Below are 25,388 nucleotides of genomic sequence, written 5' to 3' on the forward strand. Positions count from 1 at the left end.
TTCATCTCACATTGCTGCAGTCCTTACACTTGGGTATACCGCTGTCCTCGGTCGGCCCGAATACCAAAGTATATGGCTGACGTCAGTCAAGGCGCATTAATCTGACGCCAGGACGTCAGGGTATAAATGCGCATGACCGACGTCATATCCTCAGTCTTTTTTGCCGCGTGGTCCGATGCAGAAGCAACGCGGTTGGCGTCCTGAGATTTTCGGAGTTTCAGACCGAATCAAAGTTGGCTAAGTACCCGTTGGGAATATTTTGTTTTTCTTGCCTCAGTATTTTACCGGATGTCAGAAAAAGTGAATAACTGTATTTCTTGTGGGAAGCAGATACCACATAGGGATTACCATAACTTGTGTATACCTTGTTTAGGGCCTGAGCACGACGTTGTTGGGTGTCCCTCTTGTGCTAGGTTTAACAAACGTACTATAAAGAGGAGATTAGATTGTGCCAGGTTGGTTTTCGGGCGGTGCAGCTACAAAATGCCGTCGGATGCTCCAGCGCAAGGACAAAGGAACTAGGCCTAGGTTAGAAGAGCCGGACGTCGGTTCTTTAGAAGGCTCGGTAGAGCCGGAGGTTCGGACAGAAGTTTCTTTAGAGTCCCAGGGAGAGACTTTATTATTACAGGATGTGTCCTCTCAGGAGGTAGGCCAGGCTGAAGGGGCTTCTCAGGTAACTGTCCTCCCCTCCCTGCCTAAGGTGGTTAGGCCTTCCCCTACTGTTCCCAAGGCTTCTTCTAGAGGTAGGCCAGGTTTAGCTTCAGCAGGTGTCACTCCTAGTACTTCAGGCCCTGTGCCCAAGAGACATATGCTTAAGATGGCTGAAGATTTAATTACTCTGATTAGGGGTTCTATGCCCCCTCCTGACAAGAGGCCTAGGGTGGAACCTGAATTTGGGAGTTTTGAGCAGGATTCTGATGCTTCCGAGTCTTCGGCTGAAGATTTGCAGGAGTTTTCTCCTTATTCTGATTCTGATGTGGATGACACTACTCCTACTGCTTCTCCTCCTGAGGATTTTTCATTTTCAGAGACTCTACATTCCATGAGGGAACATTTTAAATGGGAAGGCCAGGATTTCTCTGATTCCAGGAAAAGACTTAGGGAATTTTTGTTTTTACCCCAGCATAGACCTTTAGCTATACCTCCTGTTCTTACTGTGGTGGAGGATGTTTTTACAGAGGCTTCTCTTAATCCTGATTCTTTACCTCCTGCTCCTGTTAAGCCGGACAGGTATTATAGGGTGTCTGAAGCTCATAAGTATCTTTTTAAAAGCCCTAGGGCGGACCCAGAGACTGTTTCTCAGGGACCTAAAGGGGTTAAGGCTTCTGTTGTTAAAAATCCGGTCCCTCCGGATAAAGAGGCAAGGGCTTTGGACAGATGGGGAAAGAAAGTTTATACTTCTTCCACTTTAGCCATGAGGGCTTTGAATTGCCAATTCCACATGCTGAGATATCAAAACTATCTTCTTTCACAATTAAAGTCTAAGGTAGATGCTCTGGCAGAAGGTATTGAATGTAAGGAGTTACAAGATTTAGTACATGTTTCTGAACAGGTGGGTAAGCATTCCTTACAATGTGGTTTTGATGCTGTGCAGGCCTCTTAGGGTGGCTGCCACGTTCTGTTCTAGGCACGCCTGGCTAAGGGATCAGAATTTAGCTGAGCATGTTAAGACAAGGATCTTGGATGCTCCTTTGCAATCTGATGTGTTGTTTGGTTCTCCTGTTGAAGCAGTTTTAAAGAAAATGGAAGACAAAGCTAAGTCTATGCACACTGTTAAAGATTTTTTGCAGGTTCAGCCTCCAAAGTTTAGTAGAAATTGGCCAACCAAGGGGTGGACATATCCTTCTTATGATTCCCAGTCTAGGGGTAGGTCTAGGCGTGGTAGGGGCAGAGCTCAGGGCTCTTTTAGATCTAGAACAGGGGGGTCACCTGCACAGTCTTCCGGTGAGGGCAGGGGTCAGCCCTTTCGTAGACAGACCCAACGACCTACCTTTTCAACTGCCAGAACCTTCCCGTCTGGCAGCACCTTTGGGAGGAAGACTGGCACTTTTCAAGGAAAACTGGAGTTTAATTACCCAAGACAGATGGGTATTGGATATCATTCACCACGGTTACAGGTTTTATTTCCATACCCTGCCCCCTTTCAAAGGCATGCCAGACATTCCTCCTCAACACAGACTAGAAGCTTACAGACAAATTTCTCTGTTACTCCAGATAGGGGCCATACAACCGGTGCTTATGCCAGAAAGGGGCCTAGGATTTTATTCTCGCCTATTCCTAGTGCCAAAAAAGGGGGACACGTGGAGACCAATTTTGGATTTATCTATCCTCAACACTTTTCTGGACATACCCAAGTTCAAGATGCTGACATTACAACAGCTTTTACCTCTGCTGGGCAAAGATCACTGGATGGTAACTTTGGATCTCAAGGAGGCTTATCTTCATGTTCCTATCACACTAAGTTGCAGGAAGTATCTGCGTTTTCGAGCTGGAAATTCTCATTATCAGTTCTCTGCATTGCCCTTTGGCTTATCTACTGCGCCCAGAGTATTCACAAAAGTTCTGGCTCCAGTGATAGCTTTCTTCAGATTGAGAGGAATACAGATCTACCCTTATTTGGACGATTGCCTGATTCTGGCTCAAGGGAAGGACGAGCTTCTTCAGCATTTGAAGTATGTGATAGCAGTGCTAAGATGCCTGGGGTATTCTGTGAACGAAACAAAGTCCAGTCTAGTACCCTCTCAAGACATGTGCTTTCTGGGTGTGAGACTGAATACAGCAACCCAGATGTTTGACCCCGGACAAACAAAAGAATCTTTCCCTTTACTTCCAACAACTATCACATCAGTCCGGGCTGACTGCAAGGACAGTCCTTCAAGCCTTAGGGTTCATGGCATCTTGTATTCTGGTGCTTCCCAATGCCAAACTGCATATGAGGAAGCTACAATGGTATCTCAAAAATGTATGGACACAGCACTGCCAGGATCTGGACACTGTCATTCAAATAATACCTTGCATTCAAAAGGAATTTTTGTGGTGGGCTCAGCAATGTCACCTAAACAAGGGACTTTCTGTGACCCGGCCAGAGGCGAATCAGATTCTAACAACAGATGCCTCAGACAAAGCTTGGGGAGCTCATCTCAATGGAAAGTGGATACAGGACAAGTGGCCTGTCAGACTACAGCATCTACATATCAACTTGAAGGAGATGTTGGCAGTTCAGTTTGCATTAATGGCTTTCAAGGATTTACTTCTCCCAGGACAGGTGCTGATTCTAACAGACAACACAACTGTCATGTGGTACATCAACAAACAAGAGGGAACACATTCTTACCCTCTATGCAGACAAGCAATGATTTTGTGGGACACTGCTCTCAGTTTACAACTAAATCTTCAGGCAAGGTTTCTGCCGGGAGTGCAGAACTCCTTAGCAGATGTGTTAAGCAGACAAATCATGGATCCCCACGAGTGGCAATTGGATCTTCATGTATTTCAGCAGTTGACAGTGTCATGGGGAACTCCAGACATAGATCTGTTCGCTTCTCCTCTAAACCACCAGCTGCCAAAGTTTTGCACGAAAAGGATTCATCACGCAGCTTGGAAAGTGGATGCTCTTTCTTTCAGTTGAAAAAATCTACATGTGTATGCCTTTCCGCCTCTTCCTCTCCTCCCAAAGGTACTTCTAAAGGTCAGACAGGACAAACCAAGAATGATCCTAATAGCTCCAGATTGGCCTCGACAGCACTGGTACCCATTACTGAAGAGTCTGGTAAGGAAACCGCCTTGGCCTTTGTCTTTGATTCTACATCTGTTGTCCCAAAAGGACGGTCATCTACTCAATATCAAGCTTCACTCTCTTCATCTCACAGCATGGCATATCCTGTTTTGACCCATAGCAGGGCTCAACTTCCTCAACAAGTTTTGAAAGTGATTATGGAAGCTAGAAGGCCTAGTACAAGGAAAGTGTATGCAGACAAATGGAAGAGATTTTTATTTTGGAGTGCAGCAAAGGATTTGGATGTTTCTGAGCCTAATTTGAGTGTGGCTCTTCAATATCTTACTGAATTATTGGACAAAGGTTTGTCTTTCTCTTCCGTTAAGATTCATGCTGCAGCAATTTCAGCTCACTATGACTGTGATCCACCATTGTTTTCTCATCCTTTGTTCAAGCAATTTCTTAGAGGGCAAAGAACATAAGACCCCCGAGAGCTCCTACTCCTGCTTGGGACCTCAATTTTGTGTTGGAAAAACTCACTCTACAACCTTTTGAGCCTGCAGCTACTGCTGAGTTGAAATATTTGTCATGGAAGACTGCTTTTTTGTTGGCCATTACCTCTGCAAGAAGGGTTTCTGAATTGCAGGCCCTTATGGCGGTTGAGCCTTTCTTGATTTTCCATAAGGATAGGGTATCTTTGCGTACTAATCCTTCCTTTATGCCTAAGGTGGTTTCTAGTGTGTCTTTAAACCAAACTATTCATTTACCTACCTTTTATGCAGACCCCCAAAATAAGGGGGAAAAGATTTTGCATACTTTAGATGTACACAGGCAGTTACGCTATTATTTAAACAGGACCAAGGATTTCAGGCAGTCTCAGCAGTTGTTTGTTTCTTTTGCTTTGTGTTCTCAGGGCAAGCCTGTGTCAAAACAAACTATTTCTAAGTGGATTGGGTTTTGCATTGCTTTTTGTTATTCCCATCATGGCAAGGAGATTCCAACAGGGATTAGACCTCATTCCACTAGGGCTACTGCCACTTCTATAGCTTTTCTAAGGGGGGTGGCAACTAAGGATATTTTGGAGGCAGCTACTTGGAGTTCAGTACATACTTTCTCTAAACATTACCACCTTCCTCTCTACTCTAAATCTAGGGCTGGTTTTGCCACTGCTATTTTACAGGGCATTTTGGCAGCCCCTGCTTCTCTATGATTTGCCATCCTCCCTTACCTCTGCTTTGGGAATCTACCCAAGTGTAAGGACTGCAGCAATGTGAGATGAAGAACATAGTACAGTTTTGTACCTACCATAAATGTAGATGTTCGAAGATCCACATTGCTGCAGTCCAATTTACCCTCCCTCCTTCCCCTCTGTGTTTAGGGGTGGTTGTGTGAATAGGGTTGTTCTTTACTATATTTGTAAAAGTTGTACATAGTTTGGTTGCAGGGGTGTTTAGTGTTTGGTGGTTTTTTGATTTTACCCTTACCTGTTTAGGGTCTTCTGACATCTGGGGCAAGAAAAGACTGAGGATATGACGTCGGTCATGCGCATTTATACCCTGACGTCCTGGCGTCAGATTAATGCGCCTTGACCGACGTCAGCCATATACTTTGGTATTCGGGCCGACCGAGGACAGCGGTATACCCAAGTGTAAGGACTGCAGCAATGTGGATCTTCGAACATCTACATTTATGGTAGGTACAAAACTGTACTTTTGAGGTTGGTTTTAAAAGTGAGGAGATTGTTGGTGTGAATATGATGGGAATGGTGTCTGTAGTTTACCTTTTCTTACTAAATATAAGGAGTCCCAATGTGAGTTGTAGATCATTGAGATTTTATTAGGTGTTGGTCATTTGATCGAAGGCTCTTTTTAGGTTTGTTCCATTTTGTTGTATTGCTGATGGCTGGGGTGTTTCGAGGGATGGTGTATTGTTTAATGTGCCATTATGAGCTGTGTATATAATATGTAGGTGATAGTTGTAGCCAGTAAAGTTTTTGTAATGGAATACAAAAATGGATTTGATCTGGGAGGCTGGATACAAATTTACTTGCTAACGCTATCAAGGTTTGTTAATTACTATAGTTCTAACATTAAACTTTAAATACCTATTGCAGGTGAGGAAGCGAGAGAGACGTTGCCATTTTTTATGTACTTCTAGTAATTTGCTGATATTTTTGCGCAGCTGAGAAAGATGCTGCATTGACAGGTACTGATTTTTTTCTTCTGTCTCCTTGTGTTTTCTTTTCCTATTATGAACACTTGTGTGTTGAAGTATTTTGATATTTTTTGATAAGTGTTATAGGATCTTTAACAACCATAATTGACCTCAACTACCACCAACTCAGGCATAAGGTATATTTATCCTATGCAACAGTGTCAGTACTGGAGACATAAATCCAGGCACCTGCTCTGTAGATAGAACCCACAGGCTTCCTATCTTCCTTATATCAAAGGCACGTAGGCTACCTTTTAGCAGGAGGAAGTCAGAAAAGTACTTGCACAAGGAATTTAATGTTTAAACAGTTTTCTTACATCTCCTGTTAAAAAAGGAATGACTAACTTTTCACTCAGATTGTATTTTCTTTGTGTGTTAGCACTTTATTGCTACTTTATAGTTGTTTACTTGTCCTTAGAGAATTCCAAGATGATCAATGAGGCTCTTTTCCCCACAAAGAGGAAGTGCAGGTGACTAAAGCAAAATGCAGACCATGAAGAATGTTCATGCTGAAATATGTCATTACAGGCACAAGAACATTTTCTGACAGTTTGTATTAACCCGTTATTAATGAGTGGCAAATGGTAATACTCGTACATAGACTATGATCTATGACAGCATGTCGATAAGAGCTCTGTGGTGTGCATTTAGAAGAATCACCAAATGTAAATTATTGATTTACCTATAATATATACTTATTGAAGCATTTACCATTGTATCAGACTCACGACTGAAGTAATGCATATTATTCTCTTTTTGTAACATAAATACAGCTGATAAAAAATACCATTGCTATCAAATGTACAAAACTGCGGTTACATTGTTCTTTCCATAAAGGTGCATTGCACACTCTACACAATGCCATCAAGGGCTACTGTCATTAATCATTGAAATCACCACAGCCAGTGACTACAGTGTCTTATGTACAGAGCGAGACAAAGTCATGAAATACCAGGATCTGCAGGCAGAAAAGAGGGTAGTGTGGAAGGATTCCCACACAGTTACAACAGTAGTAAGAGTAATGGTTCTCTTAAAAAAAGAATGTGCAGTCTTATTTAGATATGCTACCAAGACATGCAAGTCCATATGAATTGCAGGGGTCGTCAATTCTGGGCACATTGCAGGTGCTGCGAAGAGCATTTTTGGCTAACATCAAAAATTGAAGCAATGCTAATTTCATGGACCTTAATCAAACTTTTGAATTAGGAATGGGGTCCATTCCCCATCATGGTATTAGAAACCCAAACGACTTGGAGAAATTAAACTGAGTGAAATTAATTTATGCATGTTCATATGGGTTCACGTGTGTGTGTGTGTGAGACGGTTTTGTTAGTTATATCATATTTTGTGTCATTTACTAATGGAAGGAAAGTGGTTATGAAAGAAATTTTAAGAATTAAGCTTTGAGTTACAAAATGGCAATTGCAAGATCTAACATACTGAATGGTGCCTACAAAGAAAAAAACACTTTCATTGTCGTTGAAAAGAGTATCGCGAATTATACAGTCCATGTAAGCTAGTAATCATTTTCTGAACTCTTAATCAACTACACACAGACTGGGGGGGGCTTTCTAATATTACCAAGACTACTCAGAAATGCCAGCCCTAGACATGTACTTACAGTATTGTACCCTGCCAATCTGCCTGTATGAATCCAGAACAGAAGTGGGTGCTTATATAGCAGCTGTTACCTCTAAAATTCATTAATCGTCTTGTATTCAGCACACCTGGGGACAATCTGTGGGAAGCATGTACAGATGTCAGGTTAACAGCTTTGAAAGGGGAGGGAGTATAAGATTAGATGTTCTTTGTAGCACCAGCATAAAAGGAGAAGGCACTAGTGAGTAGCAGCAAAATATTTGTCAAAATACTCCATAAAAATATAGGCCGTGTGCATGGGTGACCAGTGTCCGTGCAGTGTTTCATCAGACTTCCCTTCTAGAAAGAATGTCAACCACATGATGATGTGCATTGTTCTGTCGTAGTCATTAGGCTGCATTCACTTTTAGAATTATAAATGTATCATTTTGTGAAGTAGTGTGTATTATATTGGGGTATCCTTAAGTTTACACTAATCATATAAGCATATCACGGGCCTTTTTTATATCAAATAACACTTTTTTTCTACATCAAATACAATGTTTCAGTGCCCTTTTTCATGATTATCTCTCAGGTTGTGCTTGTATTTGGTTTCTTCAATAGTCTTCCACATCTGTTATGTGGAGTATTTAATGGGATTGCCCCTTCTGGGTTGCAGATCTTCCATTTGGAGCAGTTTTTGATGTGTTAGTTTTTCTTGCAGACCTGAGGATCCTTTCTGTGCACCTCTTAATTGTTGCATTCTTTCTTCTTGCAGCAGCACTGATTGTGACAACTGTGACAGCTACCTTCCCTGGGTTTTAACATTTGTCTTCCTCCTGTATAGCCTTTCATCATCTCCACAAACAGCATAGGACTTTGGTTTGGCAGCTTGACCAGCCACTTCAGCTTCTGGCTGTAGACTTTCTCAAGGTTTTGAATTCTTTATCTTCTGCTTGTAAATCTGGTATATTTCCGACATTTCTGTCTGTGCTATCTCTCTTTCTGCATGTATTCATTTTCAGGCATCAGCAGTGCAGATGAAGTAGGTTGGTTTGCTTTTCATACTTAATACCCTGAACAACTGATCTGTCCTTGTTCTGAGGCCCTGCAGCTGAGTATTCCAGTAGTTTCTCATAGTTTTTGCTGTAACTCTTGCTTAAAATATTTTTTATTGTTTGGACGGTCCTCCCTGCATCTTTTCATCACAATCAGATGAACTTGTGATACATTTGAATTCCCACTTGTACGTAGATTTCAGTTCCTAACCTTTGACATGTAGACTATTGTCAGATGAGCAACACATACTCAGTTTCAGAAGTGTAAACTTTATTAAACTAAATGCATTTGTACTTGATGTCCTTCAAGGATGCATCTGCAGTCATTACAAATGGGTTGTCCTGTCGTCAGGCAGCCCTTCGGTCAGCCGGATTCCAAAGTCTGGGTCTGGCTTCGGCTGGTGTCGCACTCACCCGACGTCATCTCTGCTGGTCTTCGGGTATAAAGGCATCAGCCGACGCCATTTTCCTCAGTCTTTCTTGCCGTGGCCAAGCAGAAGCTGTTCGCGAGTGCCGGTCGGTCAGAACCAGAGATTCCTACCGAATACTACTTCGAAGACTTCAAAAAAGCTAAGTACCCCATTGGGGACTCTTTCTTGCCTCAGCCGATGTCAGAAAAAGTAAACAATTGTTTAACTTGTGGGAAACAAATACCTCATAAAGATTTCCACTCTTACTGTTTACCTTGTCTAGGCCCAGACCACGACGTAGCAGCTTGTTTAGCCTGTGCCTCCTTCAACCGACGAACACTTAGGCGTCGGTCGGAGTTTGCTGAACAGTTTTTCGGCTCAGATTTTGCGTACATTATGCCGTCGGATCCTCCGACTACACAAATTGTTAAGAAACGCAAAGAGAAGGACCGACACTCGCGGTCCGCGGTTTCGGCCGAAACCACGGATAAGCAAACCGCGAGTGTCTCGGTTTCGGCCGAAACCGAGAAAACGGTTCAATCCTCAGCCGAATCCAAGACTACTACCGAGGCCCCTTCTACTCTTGTTGAATCGGCCACTGAAGTTTTATCTACCAATGTGGGTTCCCTAGAATTATCTGATACCATCCCTTTGGATGTTTCTACTCCAGCACGTGGTGCTGCTAGGCCTCCTGCAGCCATGTCTATAAAGGCCTTTGCCAGGGCTAAAGCAGCCAAATTGGCTAAGTCTGTACCTGTTAAGCCTCCCTCTCACAGGCCCAGCTCTAGTTCTCAAATGCTTACTCTGGCAGAGGATCTCATCTCCTTAATAAGAGGATCCCAATCTCACCCAGACAGGGCCTCTCAACCTCCAGAAAAAAGACCCAGAACAGAACACCCTGAGACAGTGCCCTCAGCTGACTCTTCTGATGATTCAGATGATACAGACCATCCTGAGGCTCCTTATTCTACTTATGAAGATTCCGATGTGGAAGAATCTATTCCTTCTGCCTCTCCACCAGAGGAATTTTCCTTTGGGGAAACCTTACATGCCATGAGAGAACATTTCCAATGGCAAGGACAAGATTTCTCAGATTCAAGAAAAAGGCTTAGGACCTTTTTACATTTACCTCAACATAGGCCTTTAGCTATACCTCCAGTTCTCCCTGTAGTGGATGATGCTTTTAATGATGTTCGTACTGCTCCAGATACCTTACCTCCAGCCCCTACCAAACCCGATAGGTTTTACAGGGTTCCGGACACTCATCACCACTTATACAAGGCTCTGCATGCAGACCCTGAGACTATTTCCCAGGGGCCTAAGGCAGTAGCTGCGACCTCAGCAAAAAACCCCCTCCCTTCTGATAGGGAATCCAGGTCTTTAGAGAGATGGGCTAAAAAAGTATACACCTCTGCTACTCTCTCAGCTAGAGCTATGAATTGTCAGTTTCATATGATCCAATACCAAGAGTTTATGTTAGATCAGTTAACTAAGAAACTGTCTTCTGATGATTCTGTTAAGAAATATGTTCTAGAAATGGTTAATAACATACAGCAGGTTAGTAACCACTCTTTAAAATGTGGCTATGATGCACTGGAGGCTTCATTTAGATGAGCCATGACTGGTACAGTTATAAGAAGGCATGCATGGCTGAAAGAACAGGCCTTACCGGATCATGTTAAAACAAAACTTCTAGATGCTCCTATGGATAAGGCCAGTCTTATTTGGTTCCTCTGCCCAACAAGTGATGAAGAAAATGGAAGAGAAGGCAAAATCTGTACAAACAGTTAAAGATTTCTTACAGGTTCAGCCTCCAAGGTTTAGCAGGAACTGGCCTTCCAAAAATTGGACCTTTCCAGACTCCTCTAAATCTCAGAGAGGCAGGGGTAGACACTCCAGAGGCAGAAATCAATCCAGAGGAGGTGCCTATAGGGGACGTCACTGGCAAGGCAATAACCAACGAGGCACAGAGTCTACCACCACCTCTACAACTCAATTACAGTGACTTGATTCTGACACCGCCTACCAGGGAACAGATTGCAGCACCCTTAGGCGGAAAACTAGCCTTATTTTCAAAGAACTGGCACCATATCACAAGAGACAAGTGGATTTTGCAGATTATAGATCAAGGCTACAGGTTTCATTTCCACACCTTACCAGTAAAAAGAGGAATGCCAAACCTGCCACCAAATCAAAAAACAGACGCTCTAAAACAAATAACTCAATTGACAAAAATGAGAGCTGTAGAAAGAGTACCACCCACAGAAAAGGGCAAAGGTTTTTACTCCAGACTATTCTTAATACCAAGGAAAGAAAACAGTTGGAGACCTATTCTCGACCTGTCCGCTTTGAACACATTCATCATTGTCCCAAAATTCAAAATGCTGACCCTACAGCAACTTCTTCCCATGCTGGGCAAGGAGTGTTGGCTAGCCACTCTAGATCTCAAGGAGGCATACCTACACGTCCCCATACGACCAAATTGCAGAAGATACCTCAGATTTCTTGCAGGATCAGAGCATTATCAATTCTCAGCATTGCCCTTTGGCTTATCTACTGCGCCCAGAGTATTCACGAAATGCCTGGCATCAGTAATCGCTCATTGCAGGCTTCAGGGAATCCAAATTTATCCATACCTGGACGACTGCCTGATACAAGCGGACAACCAACCCAAGCTGACTCAAGACTTACAAAGGGTCATTTGCTTACTTCAAGCCCTGGGATATACAGTCAATCTAAAAAAGTCAAGACTGAAACCATCCCAAACAAGAACCTTCTTGGGTGCAAAATTGGACACAGTAAAACAGATGGCATTCTTAACAGGAGAAAAACAAGAACAACTTCCTCTTTACTTCATGGCATTAACGAAGCAAGACAAACTAACAGCAAGGAAAGTACTGCAGGCCCTGGGCTTCATGGCCTCCTGCATAATACTGGTTCCTCATGCCAGACTGCATATGAGACAGCTACAGTGGTACCTGAAGAACTTATGGTCTCAACACAAGCACAGCTTAGAAACCGAAATACCACTAATCCCATGCCTACAGCAAGAATTCCTTTGGTGGGCTCAGGCATGCCAATCAAATCCAGGCTTGTCCTTCCACAGCAAACAGGCAAACCAAACCATCACAACGGACGCCTCAGACCTCGGTTGGGGGGCTCACATGCTGGACCACTGTATTCAAGGCTTATGGACTCCAGATCAGCTACACCTGCACATAAATCAAAAAGAAATGCTGGCAGTAAAACTAGCAATCCAGAATTTCAGACCATACCTCAAAGAAGGCCAATTGAGGATAAGGACAGACAATACCACTGTCATGTGGTACATCAACAAGCAGGGAGGCACTCATTCTTACCCCCTATGCAGAATGACTCTGGACCTATGGGACATGGCTCTGAGCTACAACATTCAGTTACAGGCTATATTTGTACCAGGAAAAGAAAACATCCTAGCAGACATGTTAAGCAGAACTACCTTGGATGCTCACGAATGGATGCTACACCCGAACATCTTCAAGACCATCACAAAGAAATGGGGGATGCCACATATAGACCTATTCGCATCACCGCTCAATCACCAGCTCAAGAAATTCTGCACAAGGACATTCCATCCACTTGCTTGGAAGGTGGACTCTCTATCCTTCAGTTGGAAAGGCCTGACAGCATATGCATTCCCACCTCTTCCTTTGATGCACAAGGTGCTACTGAAAATCAAAGAGGAACATCCAAGGATAATTCTGATAGCCCCAAATTGGCCAAGGCAGCATTGGTACCCATTATTGAGGACCATTTCACGAGGGGAAATGTGGGCACTTCCCCTGATTCCCTTGCTGTTAACTCAGAGCAACTACAACATCTTGCATCCCAACCTGAAAACTCTGCAATTAACTGCCTGGAACATTGCATGACAGCAACTAACCCAGACTTATCTCAAAGGGTTAAAGACATCATCCTTGAGGCCCGCAGACCTTCAACAAGAAGGAACTATGCAGGAAAATGGAAAAGATTTGTCATTTGGAGTTCTGAAAGAGGGAAAGATGTGTCAAAGATGGATATTGCCCACATCCTGGAATATTTGGCAGAGCTTCTCCATGCAGGCCTGTCCTACTCCTCCATTAAGATACATGCATCAGCTATTTCTGCGGAATACAGCTTTGATTCACCTGTCTTCTCTCACCCTCTACTCAGACAGTTCCTGAGAGGAATTAAGAATGTAAAACCTCCTAGGAAACCACCATTGCCAGCATGGGACTTGAACTTTGTGCTAGAAAAATTGACACTCCCTCCATTCGAACCAGCAGCAACAGCAGACCTCCAACACCTATCCTGGAAAACTGCTTTCCTACTGGCAATTACTTCAGCAAGAAGGGTTTCAGAACTACAGGCTTTAATGGCAGTACAACCCTTCCTAATCTTTCATCAAGATAGAGTATCATTGAGAACTAACCCTACATTCATGCCTAAGGTGATATCCAGAGTGTCTCTAAACCAAGCAATCCACCTACCTACCTTCTTTCCCAATCCACAGAACAGGGGGGAAAGACTCCTGCATACCTTGGATGTACATAGACAGTTACGCTACTACCTGGACAGAACCAAGGCCAATAGGAAAACAGACCAACTTTTAGTAGCCTACGCAGCAGGAAGGGAAGGAAAAGCAATTTCCAAACAAACAATCTCCAAGTGGATAGGAAATTGCATAAGATTCTGTTACTCCTACCATGGAAAGCAAATTCCACAGAACATAAGGCCTCACTCTACAAGGGCTACTGCCACTACCACAGCATTCTTACGAGGAGTGGCTACCAAGGACATTATTGAGGCGGCTACTTGGACCTCCGTGCATACATTTGCCAAGCATTATAACTTACCTCTATACTCCAGATCCCGAGCAGGGTTCGCCACTGCTGTCCTAAGGGATCCTAACTACACCATAATTCTTCTTCCTCCTCCCTAGTTTGGCTATGGTATTCTACCCATTTAATGACTGCAGATGCATCCTTGAAGGACATAGTACAGTTTTGTACCTACCATAAATGTAGATGTCCGAACAGGATAGCATCTGCAGTCAGGATTACCCACCCTCCTTCCCCTCTGTGGTACTCCTAGGGTATTTGCCCTCCTTATAGCTAGCTAGGGGGGGATTTCTTATGGTGTATTTGTTTGTATATATGTACATACATGTATATTTTTGTATTTGCCTTCTACCTTTTGGAAACATTGGCATTTCCCAAAATTTAGCTTGACATGAGGGCAACTGGCATCTGGGGCAAGAAACACTGAGGAAAATGGCGTCGGCTGATGCCTTTATACCCGAAGACCAGCAGAGATGACGTCGGGTGAGTGCGACACCAGCCGAAGCCAGACCCAGACTTTGGAATCCGGCCGACCGAAGGGCTGCCTGACGACAGGACAACCCATTTGTAATGACTGCAGATGCTATCCTGTTCGGACATCTACATTTATGGTAGGTACAAAACTGTACTTTGCATCTGTCAGCAATTTAATAAACATTTAAGATGCATCATGACTTCCATGAATTTCTGCAAAATCTGTGCTCACTCAGTTACATTGCTGAAGATTACATTCTCTAGCTGGATAATTATGGAGTATTCAGTTAACATCTCCTCTTCTAGATTATTATTATGGGAATATCTCCATATGGGTGAAATGTAGTCTTCTGAGAGCATAGTACATGTAACACAGGCCTTGAAACATAGCTCCTGGAATCATTCCTGCAGTTTGTAACATCACCATTATGTAAGCCAAGTTTACACTTGTAAGGTAGTTTCTCCTTTCCCCAAGATTGAGTGACTGTGGAGTCTTATGTACAGATAAGGGGCTGTGTAGCGTGCAGGGAGGCTTGCCCCTTCAGAAAACAGTGTTGTGCGAGTCTGTCTGCAGTTAACTGGGTGCATGTTTAGAGAACTGATATAGAGTAGTTCATTTATAGGAAGCTAAGAACTCATAGTAGATGTGTTATGGCATGCATTGCATAAAAGTGTGCATTACTTGCTGTATATGAACCAACATAAATGGCCAATGCATTGTATCTCCTGCTTTTTCATTTTAATTTACTATTTCTATATGTGATTCATGTTTCTTCTCAAGCATTTGTCATAATTGCTTTGGAATTATTCATTTGTTAGCTTTCAATATTAAGCACCTTTTTTTCCAGTGATTACTTCTCATTATGCTGAGACATAAAACATTTTTTTCTATGTGCTCTCCCCTGCCACACTGCTTTGCGAGACATTGAGTTACCCCCGTCAAAATCAAAGCTCATTGTTTCATCTCTCAGATTCCCTAGGGTCAAAACTGTCAGGAGGTGCCATCATCTAGGCAGACATCGAGGTTTTTCTTACTGACATCCCTGCAATGGGAGCATTTTGTATGAATGGCCCCAGCCTCTCTCTCTTTGGATAGTAATGTGGTACCTACATTACATAGAGATGACTTACAGCCTTTTGTTTACATTGCAGTCTCTGCACAATGCCATCAAGGGCTGTTGTCCTTGGCTTTCATGGCCATACCCATATCATCCTTGGACTGGCCCCTGACCAGCAATTCCAGTCCTGCTGCACCAGTAGAGGTTGTGTTGGGGAGTAATGAAAAGACAGCCCCCCCCAAGATGGGCATGCTACCTTATCAGCCTGAGCCATTAAATGCCTGAGAAGCTAACTGAACTCCAGGCTTTATCCATGTATGCAACATGTATGGATGAGATGCAAAACACAGCAGCTAAAGCATCTAAAAGCAAAAATAAATACAAGTGACAAACCATAAAAACTGTTTCTGTAGGGAAGAAGCAATCCTGCCTTGGACTGTATAATAACCAGTACCTCTACATATACTAACTCTGTCATTGCACAAGCTCTGAGAAAAGTAAAAAACAAACATAAAACTGACCTTTTCCATCTTCTCCAGTTCCTGCAATCTTAAAACAAAATACTACAAAGTATTGCATTTGTGACAAATCACATTCTGATGCACTAAAACATTGACAGTACCGTATCAAAATACAATAGTTCAGTTACAGCATTTTGTGACATGATGTCATTTCATGTAACCATTTTGGTGCTCCTTGCTAGCTCTTTTCATAATTTTTTTAATTAAAAAAAAAAAAAAGATTCCATCCTAATGAACTTTCTCAGGCTAGGCTATCATTGCAACTTCTTTCAGCAAGTGTCTTACTACTTCTTTCACTAAGTGCTTTTACAAGTCACTGTGCAGTACGTACCTGGAATATTTTTAAGTCTTCTTCTGTTATAAGTAACATACTTGTAGTTGTAGCAGTTCGTGCTTCTCTCATAAATTGCTCTAGTCCACATACACTTCTACGTGTAATCCCTTTCATGGTCTGCAACTGCATTTCACTTTCAGCTCATGCCTATGTAGATTAAGTAATAGCTTCTGCAGTATTTGAGGTGTCATGTTTAGCTTCCTGAATAATCTTTGCAAGGATTTATGGACTGCTTCTACCATAGACATATTCTTGGAATTTTTCACATCTGTACACTATTGGTATTCCTTTTTCCGTCTGAGTATATCTTGTTTGTGCATCTGTAAGTACACTTGACCCAGAGGTTACTACTATTTTATAGGATCGCAGCTGCTGTTATACTATTTTCACTGGCATCTTCTTCCAACACAACTAGCTTTTTCAGATGATACTGGTTTCTTAAGTACTCCAAAACACTTCATAGCTTCACTCCCACCCTGTATCGGCTTGAATAGCTTTTATAGAGGCATATCTGGCTCACACTGATAAAGTAAAATATCTGAAAGATACTGCATTATTTTCCTAGAAACATTTGTAATGTTTGCCTGTACTATGGCTTTGGCAGCTGCAAAGCTGATTTGAAATGTTTTTCTCTGTCAGGTTTCAGTCCTGTTAATGTCCAGATATGTCTTAATCATTCAGCAGCCCATATCAATCTCTTGTTATGCTATGCTTGAATCTGACTCTTACAATAATTAATCGTCAGTTATAACACCAGCCAAGCCTTCAGTCAGCTGTGTGACAGCAATTTTGGATATCTCTGGTGTTAATAAAATAGAAGTCTAAGGAATCTGTACTTTCCTAGTCGCTTACTAAATGTGCATAGTTAGAATTTTCTTCATCTAGCTTTGTCTGCTAGGATCCCCAGTTTGCATCTAGTACTGAAAGGAAGTCAGCGCTTGACTTAGTTAAGATCACATCTTCAACTGTAAGCAGTGGGCAGTACTTGATGACATCATGCACGTCATTGCACATGTGAATCGTGTCTTGCCTCATAGCAGTAACTTTGTTCATTTCAATTTCTACTCCATTATAGACCTAGACGCTACTAGCATTTCCTTGGAGCATGTATCATTAGTCAGCAATCAGTATTTGTGTCTGTGTATTATTCTGGCAAACGTCTTATGTTTCTAAAAAAAAGTATCAGCATAGTTGAGGAACATTTCGTTGTGGTTGATAATAGTGTTTGAGAGGTGTCTGTGCCGTACCTATTCATTCTTCTCACAGTGAAATTGTTTCACCATTCCAAGCGTCTTATATGTGAAACAGTTTAGAATATTGGTAGGTACTGCGATCTAAATAATTAATTTTTATATTCACTTCATTAATTTTTAAACAGTGACTTTATATGGTGTTCCTGAATATGTAAACAATGTTTGCACAGTTCTTTAGCCTCGATGTTTCAAAATTATTTTAAGACAAAATATTGCACTCTGCTTTTCTATCTAATTTAAACTTGTTTGGTTATTAATTCTCAGCATTTTTCCTGTCAGTCTGAATTGTGCTTTTCTCTCGCTACTACTTATTTATGTTAATTCCCCCTTGCAGCTGACTATCAGCTGAACCAGAGTAGTACCTCTGCCCTCATTTACCATCTGTACTGAACTTGACAGTCTACCTTCTGGCTTCGTTAGTGGCCAGTGAGAAGTACAAGCAGGCTGGCTGTTGAAATGTCTGCACTTGTTATGCCAAGTGCTGATGCATGAGGAAAAACGGGCCAAAAATGCAGGAGACGAGTGACTACTGATCAGCACTCTTCTGCTATAATCTTATTTTGTTTAGGCAAGCCTCCTAAACCCCCTGAATTTATGTATTCCAACTCCAAGATCACCATAACTTAGAGAAGAAGGAATGTTACGGGAAATCGCCATCTCAGACTTGGTATATCTAAGGCAATAATGTTTTGGCTATTCAGTTCCCGTATTTCAGGACTTGCTGAAGCAGATCTGAACATTTCAAATGGTTACCCTGCAAGGCATTTTGGACCAGCATCACCTACACTACCAAGGGAGATTTTTATTTTAATACCCTAATTTTACCACCCCCCTCTCATGCTAATACTCTGTTGGGGGTGGACATGAGGTGAGCATCCAGTTGTATCATCATTTCTGTGTGATTATTCAGCCAATGCCCTGTCATCCCAAACACAGTGCCCTTGTGCATCCCCAGCCACTACCACAGATCACCTGCAAGATGCACCTGTGACTGCACCCCTCCACCAGCATGGATGCATTCATCTCCTCTCACCAGCACCTGAGATGCCCAATCTACTAATCAAGCCTGAGTTGCCTGGAGCATAAGTGGGGCTTTACCAGTCTACTCTATGGTACTGGCTTGTTCCTCTTCTGATTTGTTTTCCATTTTCATTGTATGTCATTTTGCTTTCACTTACGTTGCACCCAGTAGAGCTGTTTATTGATGCAGCTCATTCATGTTTTTGATCAGCAACATGCAGATTCATTTGAACACACCTGTCTTTCCTTTTGCACATCATTGAAAAAATATTTTTTCCTATCGCATATTCTTCAAAATTGGTTAAACATAGGATAGTATTTTCTTTCATGCATTTAGCCACATGAAATATATGAGTGTTGAATTTAATTTGTGCCGTATTTTTGTGCACCTCATATGACTCATTCTTATTTGCATTTCTGTTAAGAGTATTTTCACTGTCTTGCATTGTCTAACTCACATCGTACAAATCCATTTTTCTACTGTCTCTTTAATTTTGTATGTACAGTTCAATAGCGGTGGTTTTATGCACAGCATCTAACAAGGTCAGGTCTGTGTTTCTTAATAGTCTTACCGCTTGTGTCATCATTTCTTTATTACCACAAACCATTCTCTTTCTCTTGGTAATAAATGATGTAACTTACCAAGTTCACAGCCTTAGGGTCAGTTGTTTAGCTCAGTAACAAGAAGCATTTATAACTTCTGCAGAACCTAATGGCCTTGTAGAGAGCAAATGGTGAATAAATGACAAATTGCTTCTAAGCTGATAATTTCTGCACTTCTCTGTAATTGTTGTTGTTTTATCTGTCTCCTCTTCAGTAAAAGTAATCATTGCCATCAATGTTTCTTTCTTAGTAACATGCAGAAATTTGGTGCATTGTACCTTTTCATCCCTCACAGCTATTTCATGTGTCATGCGGATTAAATCAAATTTCTTGGATATAAACTATTCAAATTTCTGCCAAGTTGCCTTGCATTGAGAGACTATGTAGATGCTGCAGTTAGAGCATTTTCCACTGTGAACAGTGAGTTATACTTCTGCACTTCTTAGCAAAAAATGTACAAACAAGCATATTTCATCACTTCTGCAAATATTTGTTCCCAGTCTGATGTATAGCATCTGTGCATTTCCCAGAGTGATACATTAACAACACATGTACTGTGGGTGGGTGTGACTAGCCTCTATGGAAAATATAATTGCAGCGTCTTTCTAGAAGAATTGTTTACCTCATGACATGCAGCTGTTTGAACTAGTCATAACTATACTTAAGTGTGCAACCCTTATACTGTGGATACAGACTGTGTCTTAAGAGTGGCATTACCAGTGGCATTTAAGATTACTGGAGTTTCATCTCTGCAAGGACAGTGAAAAATGGGAAGTCGTTTAAAAACACTACAATGCAAATTTTGCAAGAACTGCAGTAAAACAGGTAAACAGTACTACAGAAACCTATTGTGAGGACCATACACAAAGGAGTGAGATGGAAAGTTTAGGATAAAACTGCAAACATTCTTGTACTACAGATGAATGTTTTGAGCTAAAATAAAAAACAGCTTGGGAAAATTTGGTGGTGGGGGTGTCTTTGTGTTTGTGTAAGACAAATACTAAGTGAGAAGTAATTACACGGCATACATGACGTATTCTTCCTGAAGAATGACTACTAGGACAGCACAGAAGTTCTAGGGAAAAGTAAGACAATGCTAATAGTTCCCTAAAGTCAGTAAATGTAATACTAGAAGGAAATGAACAGTATTGGGGTCGGGGGGTGGTAGTCCACTCATCTTTGTCTGCCATCAGAGTACGATTTATTAATTGTGTAGATAACTTAGTTTGACAAAGACTAGCTTACTATTCATTTTCTTCTAAGAATAGAGTGACTTTGGTTATAGATGACAACCTGTCAGGTTTTATATTATATATATATACATACATATATATATATATATATATATATATATATATATATACTTTTTATTTCAGAGTTGTAACTTCATTTTTATGAGAAATAATAAAAGAACCCAAAGAACAATTCTTTGGCCAGTATTTCTAGCACATTTGTTTTTTTTTTGCCATCACTGTGGTAATTTAGTTTGCTAACTATTTCTTTAAATTTTTCCAGTCTCGAGAACAATCTGAGGATGAAGGTGAAGAAATGGTGAAATTCAAGCGACTACATAAGCTGGTAAATTCTACCCGAAGAGTGAGAAAGAAACTTATAAAAGTAGATGAAGCGAAGAAAGCTAGTGCTGATGGTAAAGTACAACTCCTTCTGTTGATATCAACAGTAAATCTTACTTTTGTATTTGAGTCGTGTTGACACGAACTCCATGAACGTTTTGTTTGTATGCTGTCAAGAACATAGTTCAGACATTTGAATTTATTAATTCCAGTATGTAATCTGTAGCAGCAGAAGTGTCATTTCTTAAAACTCATCTGGTTGCATCCATTTACTGTCTGAACACAGACTGAAAATGACTTGCCTGTAACCTCGTTTGTAGATTCTCTGACATTCTGGGGTACTATACTGCCAATGTTTGAAAGGTAAATCCCTTCAGTGGTCTGTGTGTAGTAACTTTTTTGCTGTCTCCATGGGCACTAGGAAACTTGATTTGTTCATTGGGAAGGGGTTGGCTTGTACATAGCCAGTGCAAAACATTTTTCTTTACTGTTATTTTCTAATGTGCTGATATGTTTGATAGCTTGGACCTCCATTTTCATTTCAGCTTACATTTCTCGTTATTTTTCAGTGTTATATCTTTGTGACTTTTTAGTATGACTGATAATTCCTAAGTTTTTTAGTCATGGCTTAATTCACAATTTTCTTCCTCCTCTGACCCTCATGTTTAGCAAAATCCTTTAAATTTTCCATGACATTATCTTGAACACTAAATCATGTCTCACTGCTGCTTAAACACTCTAGTGAGAATAGTTGCAGCCCCCCTGCTTTAAGGCATACCCTTACTCCATCCCATACATTCTTCAGTTGGCTCCTGTGCACCTGTTCCAGTAGCCTAACATACCTGTCCTTGTATGTCCTCTGGAACTGTATACTCTTCCCTAACTGATGCCAGACTGTGGGTCATTAGAGCTGAAGTAGTACTTCAGTGCTTCCACAGAGTGCAGCATAGCCGTCTGCTTCTGTGACCTTCTCACTCTATGCTTGATGGTCTAGTCAAGCTATGAAAAACATGGTCAGATCTTTTTCTTTTTTTTCCCTTGCACATTGTGCACTTTTGAGCAAGCCATTTAACCACACCTTTGCTCCCACGTACCAAAGAGGCACATTTGTTTAGTAGTTCTTACATGGTTTAAGAGAGGACTAAAATATGATTTTTGTTTTAGAAACAACTTTTTGTACCCCACAGATTGCTTCCATTGTCTATATATGCAGATTATAAGATAGGCCACTGTGTAGAACTGATAGTCTGTGCCACAAGCAGTGTCCAGATATTTGTAAATCTTAGTGGAACTAGGACATTGGTTCCATTTAGGGCCTTGAGATGATAGCATGCTAAGTGGGCACACAAATGATTGTCTAACAATGTAAAGATCTGGCTCCTAAAAGAAACATACTGTTATATATTTTTATTAAACACTTCCTGTATGTCATCATAAGCTGTATAATCTTTTGTGGTTAGGACTGGCTGTTGAGGATGACTGGTGATAGCTGTAAGTGAAATGCACTAATATCTGCTAGTTGCATTTGGTGGTTGTGGAAAGGAACATGAAATGGGGCGTCTCTCATAAAAAAAAAACATTATTTATTTTTTAGGGTCTAACTTATTTTGTATTTTATTTTTTGTAGTTACTGGTTTGGTTTTGCATCGGTAGGCATATCTACCTAATACTAAATCAAGAAAGTAAACATTTGTGCAACTGCTACCGTTACGGCCTAGCTGACTGAGTCTGTATTTTGAGAGTATAATGCCGCTGTTCTCCTATCTGGTTAATCCTGTATTGACTGCTGCCTCTGCCCAGCGCGGAGACAGGTATGAATGGTTGGGTCTGTATTACCGCTACTTGTTTCTTTGATGCTATGTTGACAGCTGTGATTGTGTGACACTAAGGCGGAGGTATGAGTTGTTGTACAAGTGATTTCCTGTGGCTCGCTTTTCATTTATTGTTGGATCTTCCCGATACAGAATAAGGGGACGTAAATGATTATGCTGTTACTACTCCTGCTTATCTGATAGATTGATTCATGTCACCTTTTATTTTTAGGTTTTGCATACTTCATCCTGTAAATGCTTAGATTACAAGTATTTGAACTCTGTTAATAAATAAATTGTGCTTTGAGTGTCATTTGCTGAACACTAAGCCTGGGATATGACATCTTAATGTTATAACTTGTCTGATCTGCCACACCTGCTGTTTATGATTATCACTGTGGTGCCAGGACTAAGGAAATTGACTTAAATATGTATGAATTTACTCTTCTCTCATTCTTATTTTTCCTACTAATAGCACATTTGATTGGCAAAATGTATGTAACGTTGTTGTGACCTTTTCTCTTTTAAATGTAAATGTGCGCATTCTAATCTGGGGGGTGGGATTTTGAAATTTAATAATAATCCAACCACAGTTGTTGAAAGTTCACATTCCCTTTATGCCTATTTGCCATCAGAGGGATGGTCTCTCATGTCAGACCACTAGTGCTCAGCATATTATAATAAATGAAAGAAAGTGCATACAAGAAAAAAATGAAAAAAAAATCCCTAAAATGCAACCTGGCCCCAAGATTGTAAAGGTAGTATGTACTTCTGTCCTGTGTATGACCTTTCAATATCCACTCCAGATTAGGTTGCACACAGGACACTTGCAGAGCTAGGTCTTTGACTTAGCACCACAGTACCCTTTCTGTGAACCATGGTATCTTTAATACTCCTTACTCATGAGATCTCCCTTCCACATAAATTATTTTCACAAAGGCACACGCACATCCAACCATTTCGAAGTCTGGCAGAATTCCTTAATTCCCAGCAGCCTTCTGCTTGTCCCCATAGTACTGTGCCACCACCCTGAATTGCTGTTTTCAGTGAAGGAAAAATTAAATGATACACTTTAATATTTTCACTAGTAGTAGACCCAAGTGATATGTCTAAGTGCAGTTGGGAGGCACAGCTTGTTAACGTATAGGACAAATGATAATCTTCCTCTCAGATAAGTAGCAATTAATATGCATATAATAAAAAGAACAGCCAGAAGAGCTTAAACCTTACTTTAACAATACAGTAAACTGCAGTTATGCACAAGGAATATCAAAATAACAGTTACACTGGACAGAGTATGTTTAGAAAAACCTGATTTGAAGATAACTAAATATCCTAAACTACAGTAGTTACAAAAACATTAAAAATACAAAGGCAGAAGAGAAACCTTTTCACTAATGTCATCAATTTCTTCTATGCAAAGACAAAACAGATTAAAGACCAGTCTTAAGTAGTATTTATACACTCCCAATTCCACAGAAATTACTACATCATTTTAGTAGTTTGCTTTCATACAGCAAAAGTCACTGGTTCTTCCCCTGTAAAGGGCAAGGGTTTAATTACTTCAGCCAGAAATACCAGAAAACATCACCTCATATACATCTACACACCTCTTTTAACTATCTGCATTTTAATGTTTGCTTTCCTTCCACAATTCAAATCTGCTGCCCATTTGAAGCAGAATGTAGTTGTATTTTATGCCCTACTAACACTGGAGATGCAAGGGTTATATCTTCAAACAGGTAGATTTACATATTCTCCTTCCTTTCATTTCCTTACACCTTTACAAGAGAAAATGACACAAACGTTAATCACATTTTAAAGACTAAATTTGTTACTACATTTTTTAAAATCCATTTTCTTTAGCCTGGCATCAGACCTGGTAACAGAATTGCCACTCTGCTCTGGCTAATTATGTGCATTGTGGAGCAATTTAAGGATATTGCATTGCGCAGACACACTAAAGGATAAAATCATGTTATACAGCCTTTAAACTGGGTGATAATTATAGTCTTCAAGTCACTTTTGTACTTTAAAATTTTGCAAATGTTCACTCGTATTCTTGAAGGTAACTGTACAGGGGAAATAGTTCTATTTCCCATGAAGCAATACTCATGTGGCAGCTGGATAAGTGATCACAAGAAATGTGTTCTGGGTTTCAGTGCAAAGGTAGGCGATTTGGTACTCTTCCAAAGAAGTTCTGTGGTCCATAGTGTAGGGTGTTATTTGGTCAAAGAAAAAGAATTAAAGGGTCTGGTTGATATGCGGTTAAAATGATCCTTCCAGATGAGGTACTACAGCTGGTGAAAATGCCAGTAAGTGAGGCAAAGAGGAATATATTTTGCACACACATACTAGTGAAGTTCTAGTGTGATTTGTATGCCTCACCTGAAAAGGAGCACTACGTTGGCAAGAAGGAAAGAGCAAGCCACCGGTGTGGCACAGGAACTGTTTTGAAGTGCCAGGCTAGAAACACTACACTTGCTGAGGCAGGATATTAGATGAAAGTGGGAGAGATGTGCATTGGAGGGAAGAACTAGTTAAAAAGGGCGGGTTCTGAGAAGAAAAATGTATTACTAGATGTTGCAGAAAGGAAGGAAGGTTTGAACTTAAAAATATACCTATTTCACCAAAAGGTTGTACAGTAACTGGGATATGCAGTCATAGTGTATGGTGGTCTACGATGTAATGATAGGTTAAAAAGTGAAAGGGACAGAGAGAGGTGCAGTTTCCAACTGCACAGCAAATTTTTCTTGTCAGTCGCTATTATTATATGTATGTAGGGATTGTTTTAAAACACTTTGGGGTGCAGTCCTGAAATACTGACACTCTTCTTGGAATGTGTGCTATTGTAATGCCAGCTACATCTCAACTAATGGTAGGGAAAACACAGGGACCTAACCTAA

At 41.0% G+C, this 25,388-nt stretch overlaps 1 protein-coding gene across 7 annotated transcripts in view; it reads left to right on the forward strand.

The window, feature by feature from the left end:
- Positions 1–25,388, forward strand: part of SASH1 (SAM and SH3 domain containing 1) — a 1,700,050-nt gene that overhangs the window by 1,386,477 nt on the left and 288,185 nt on the right. For all 7 annotated transcript variants that reach the window (XM_044068900.1, XM_044068881.1, XM_044068872.1 and 4 more), the window contains one exon: positions 20,613–20,745. In XM_044068900.1, the coding sequence (XP_043924835.1) occupies positions 20,613–20,745 (133 nt within the window). The remainder of the gene's footprint in view (positions 1–20,612; positions 20,746–25,388) is intronic.

The sequence above is a fragment of the Protopterus annectens genome, chromosome 1.part0 (genome assembly GCF_019279795.1).
Source record: "Protopterus annectens isolate FY-2018-M chromosome 1.part0, PAN1.0, whole genome shotgun sequence".
In the NCBI taxonomy this organism is placed as follows: domain Eukaryota; kingdom Metazoa; phylum Chordata; order Ceratodontiformes; family Protopteridae; genus Protopterus; species Protopterus annectens.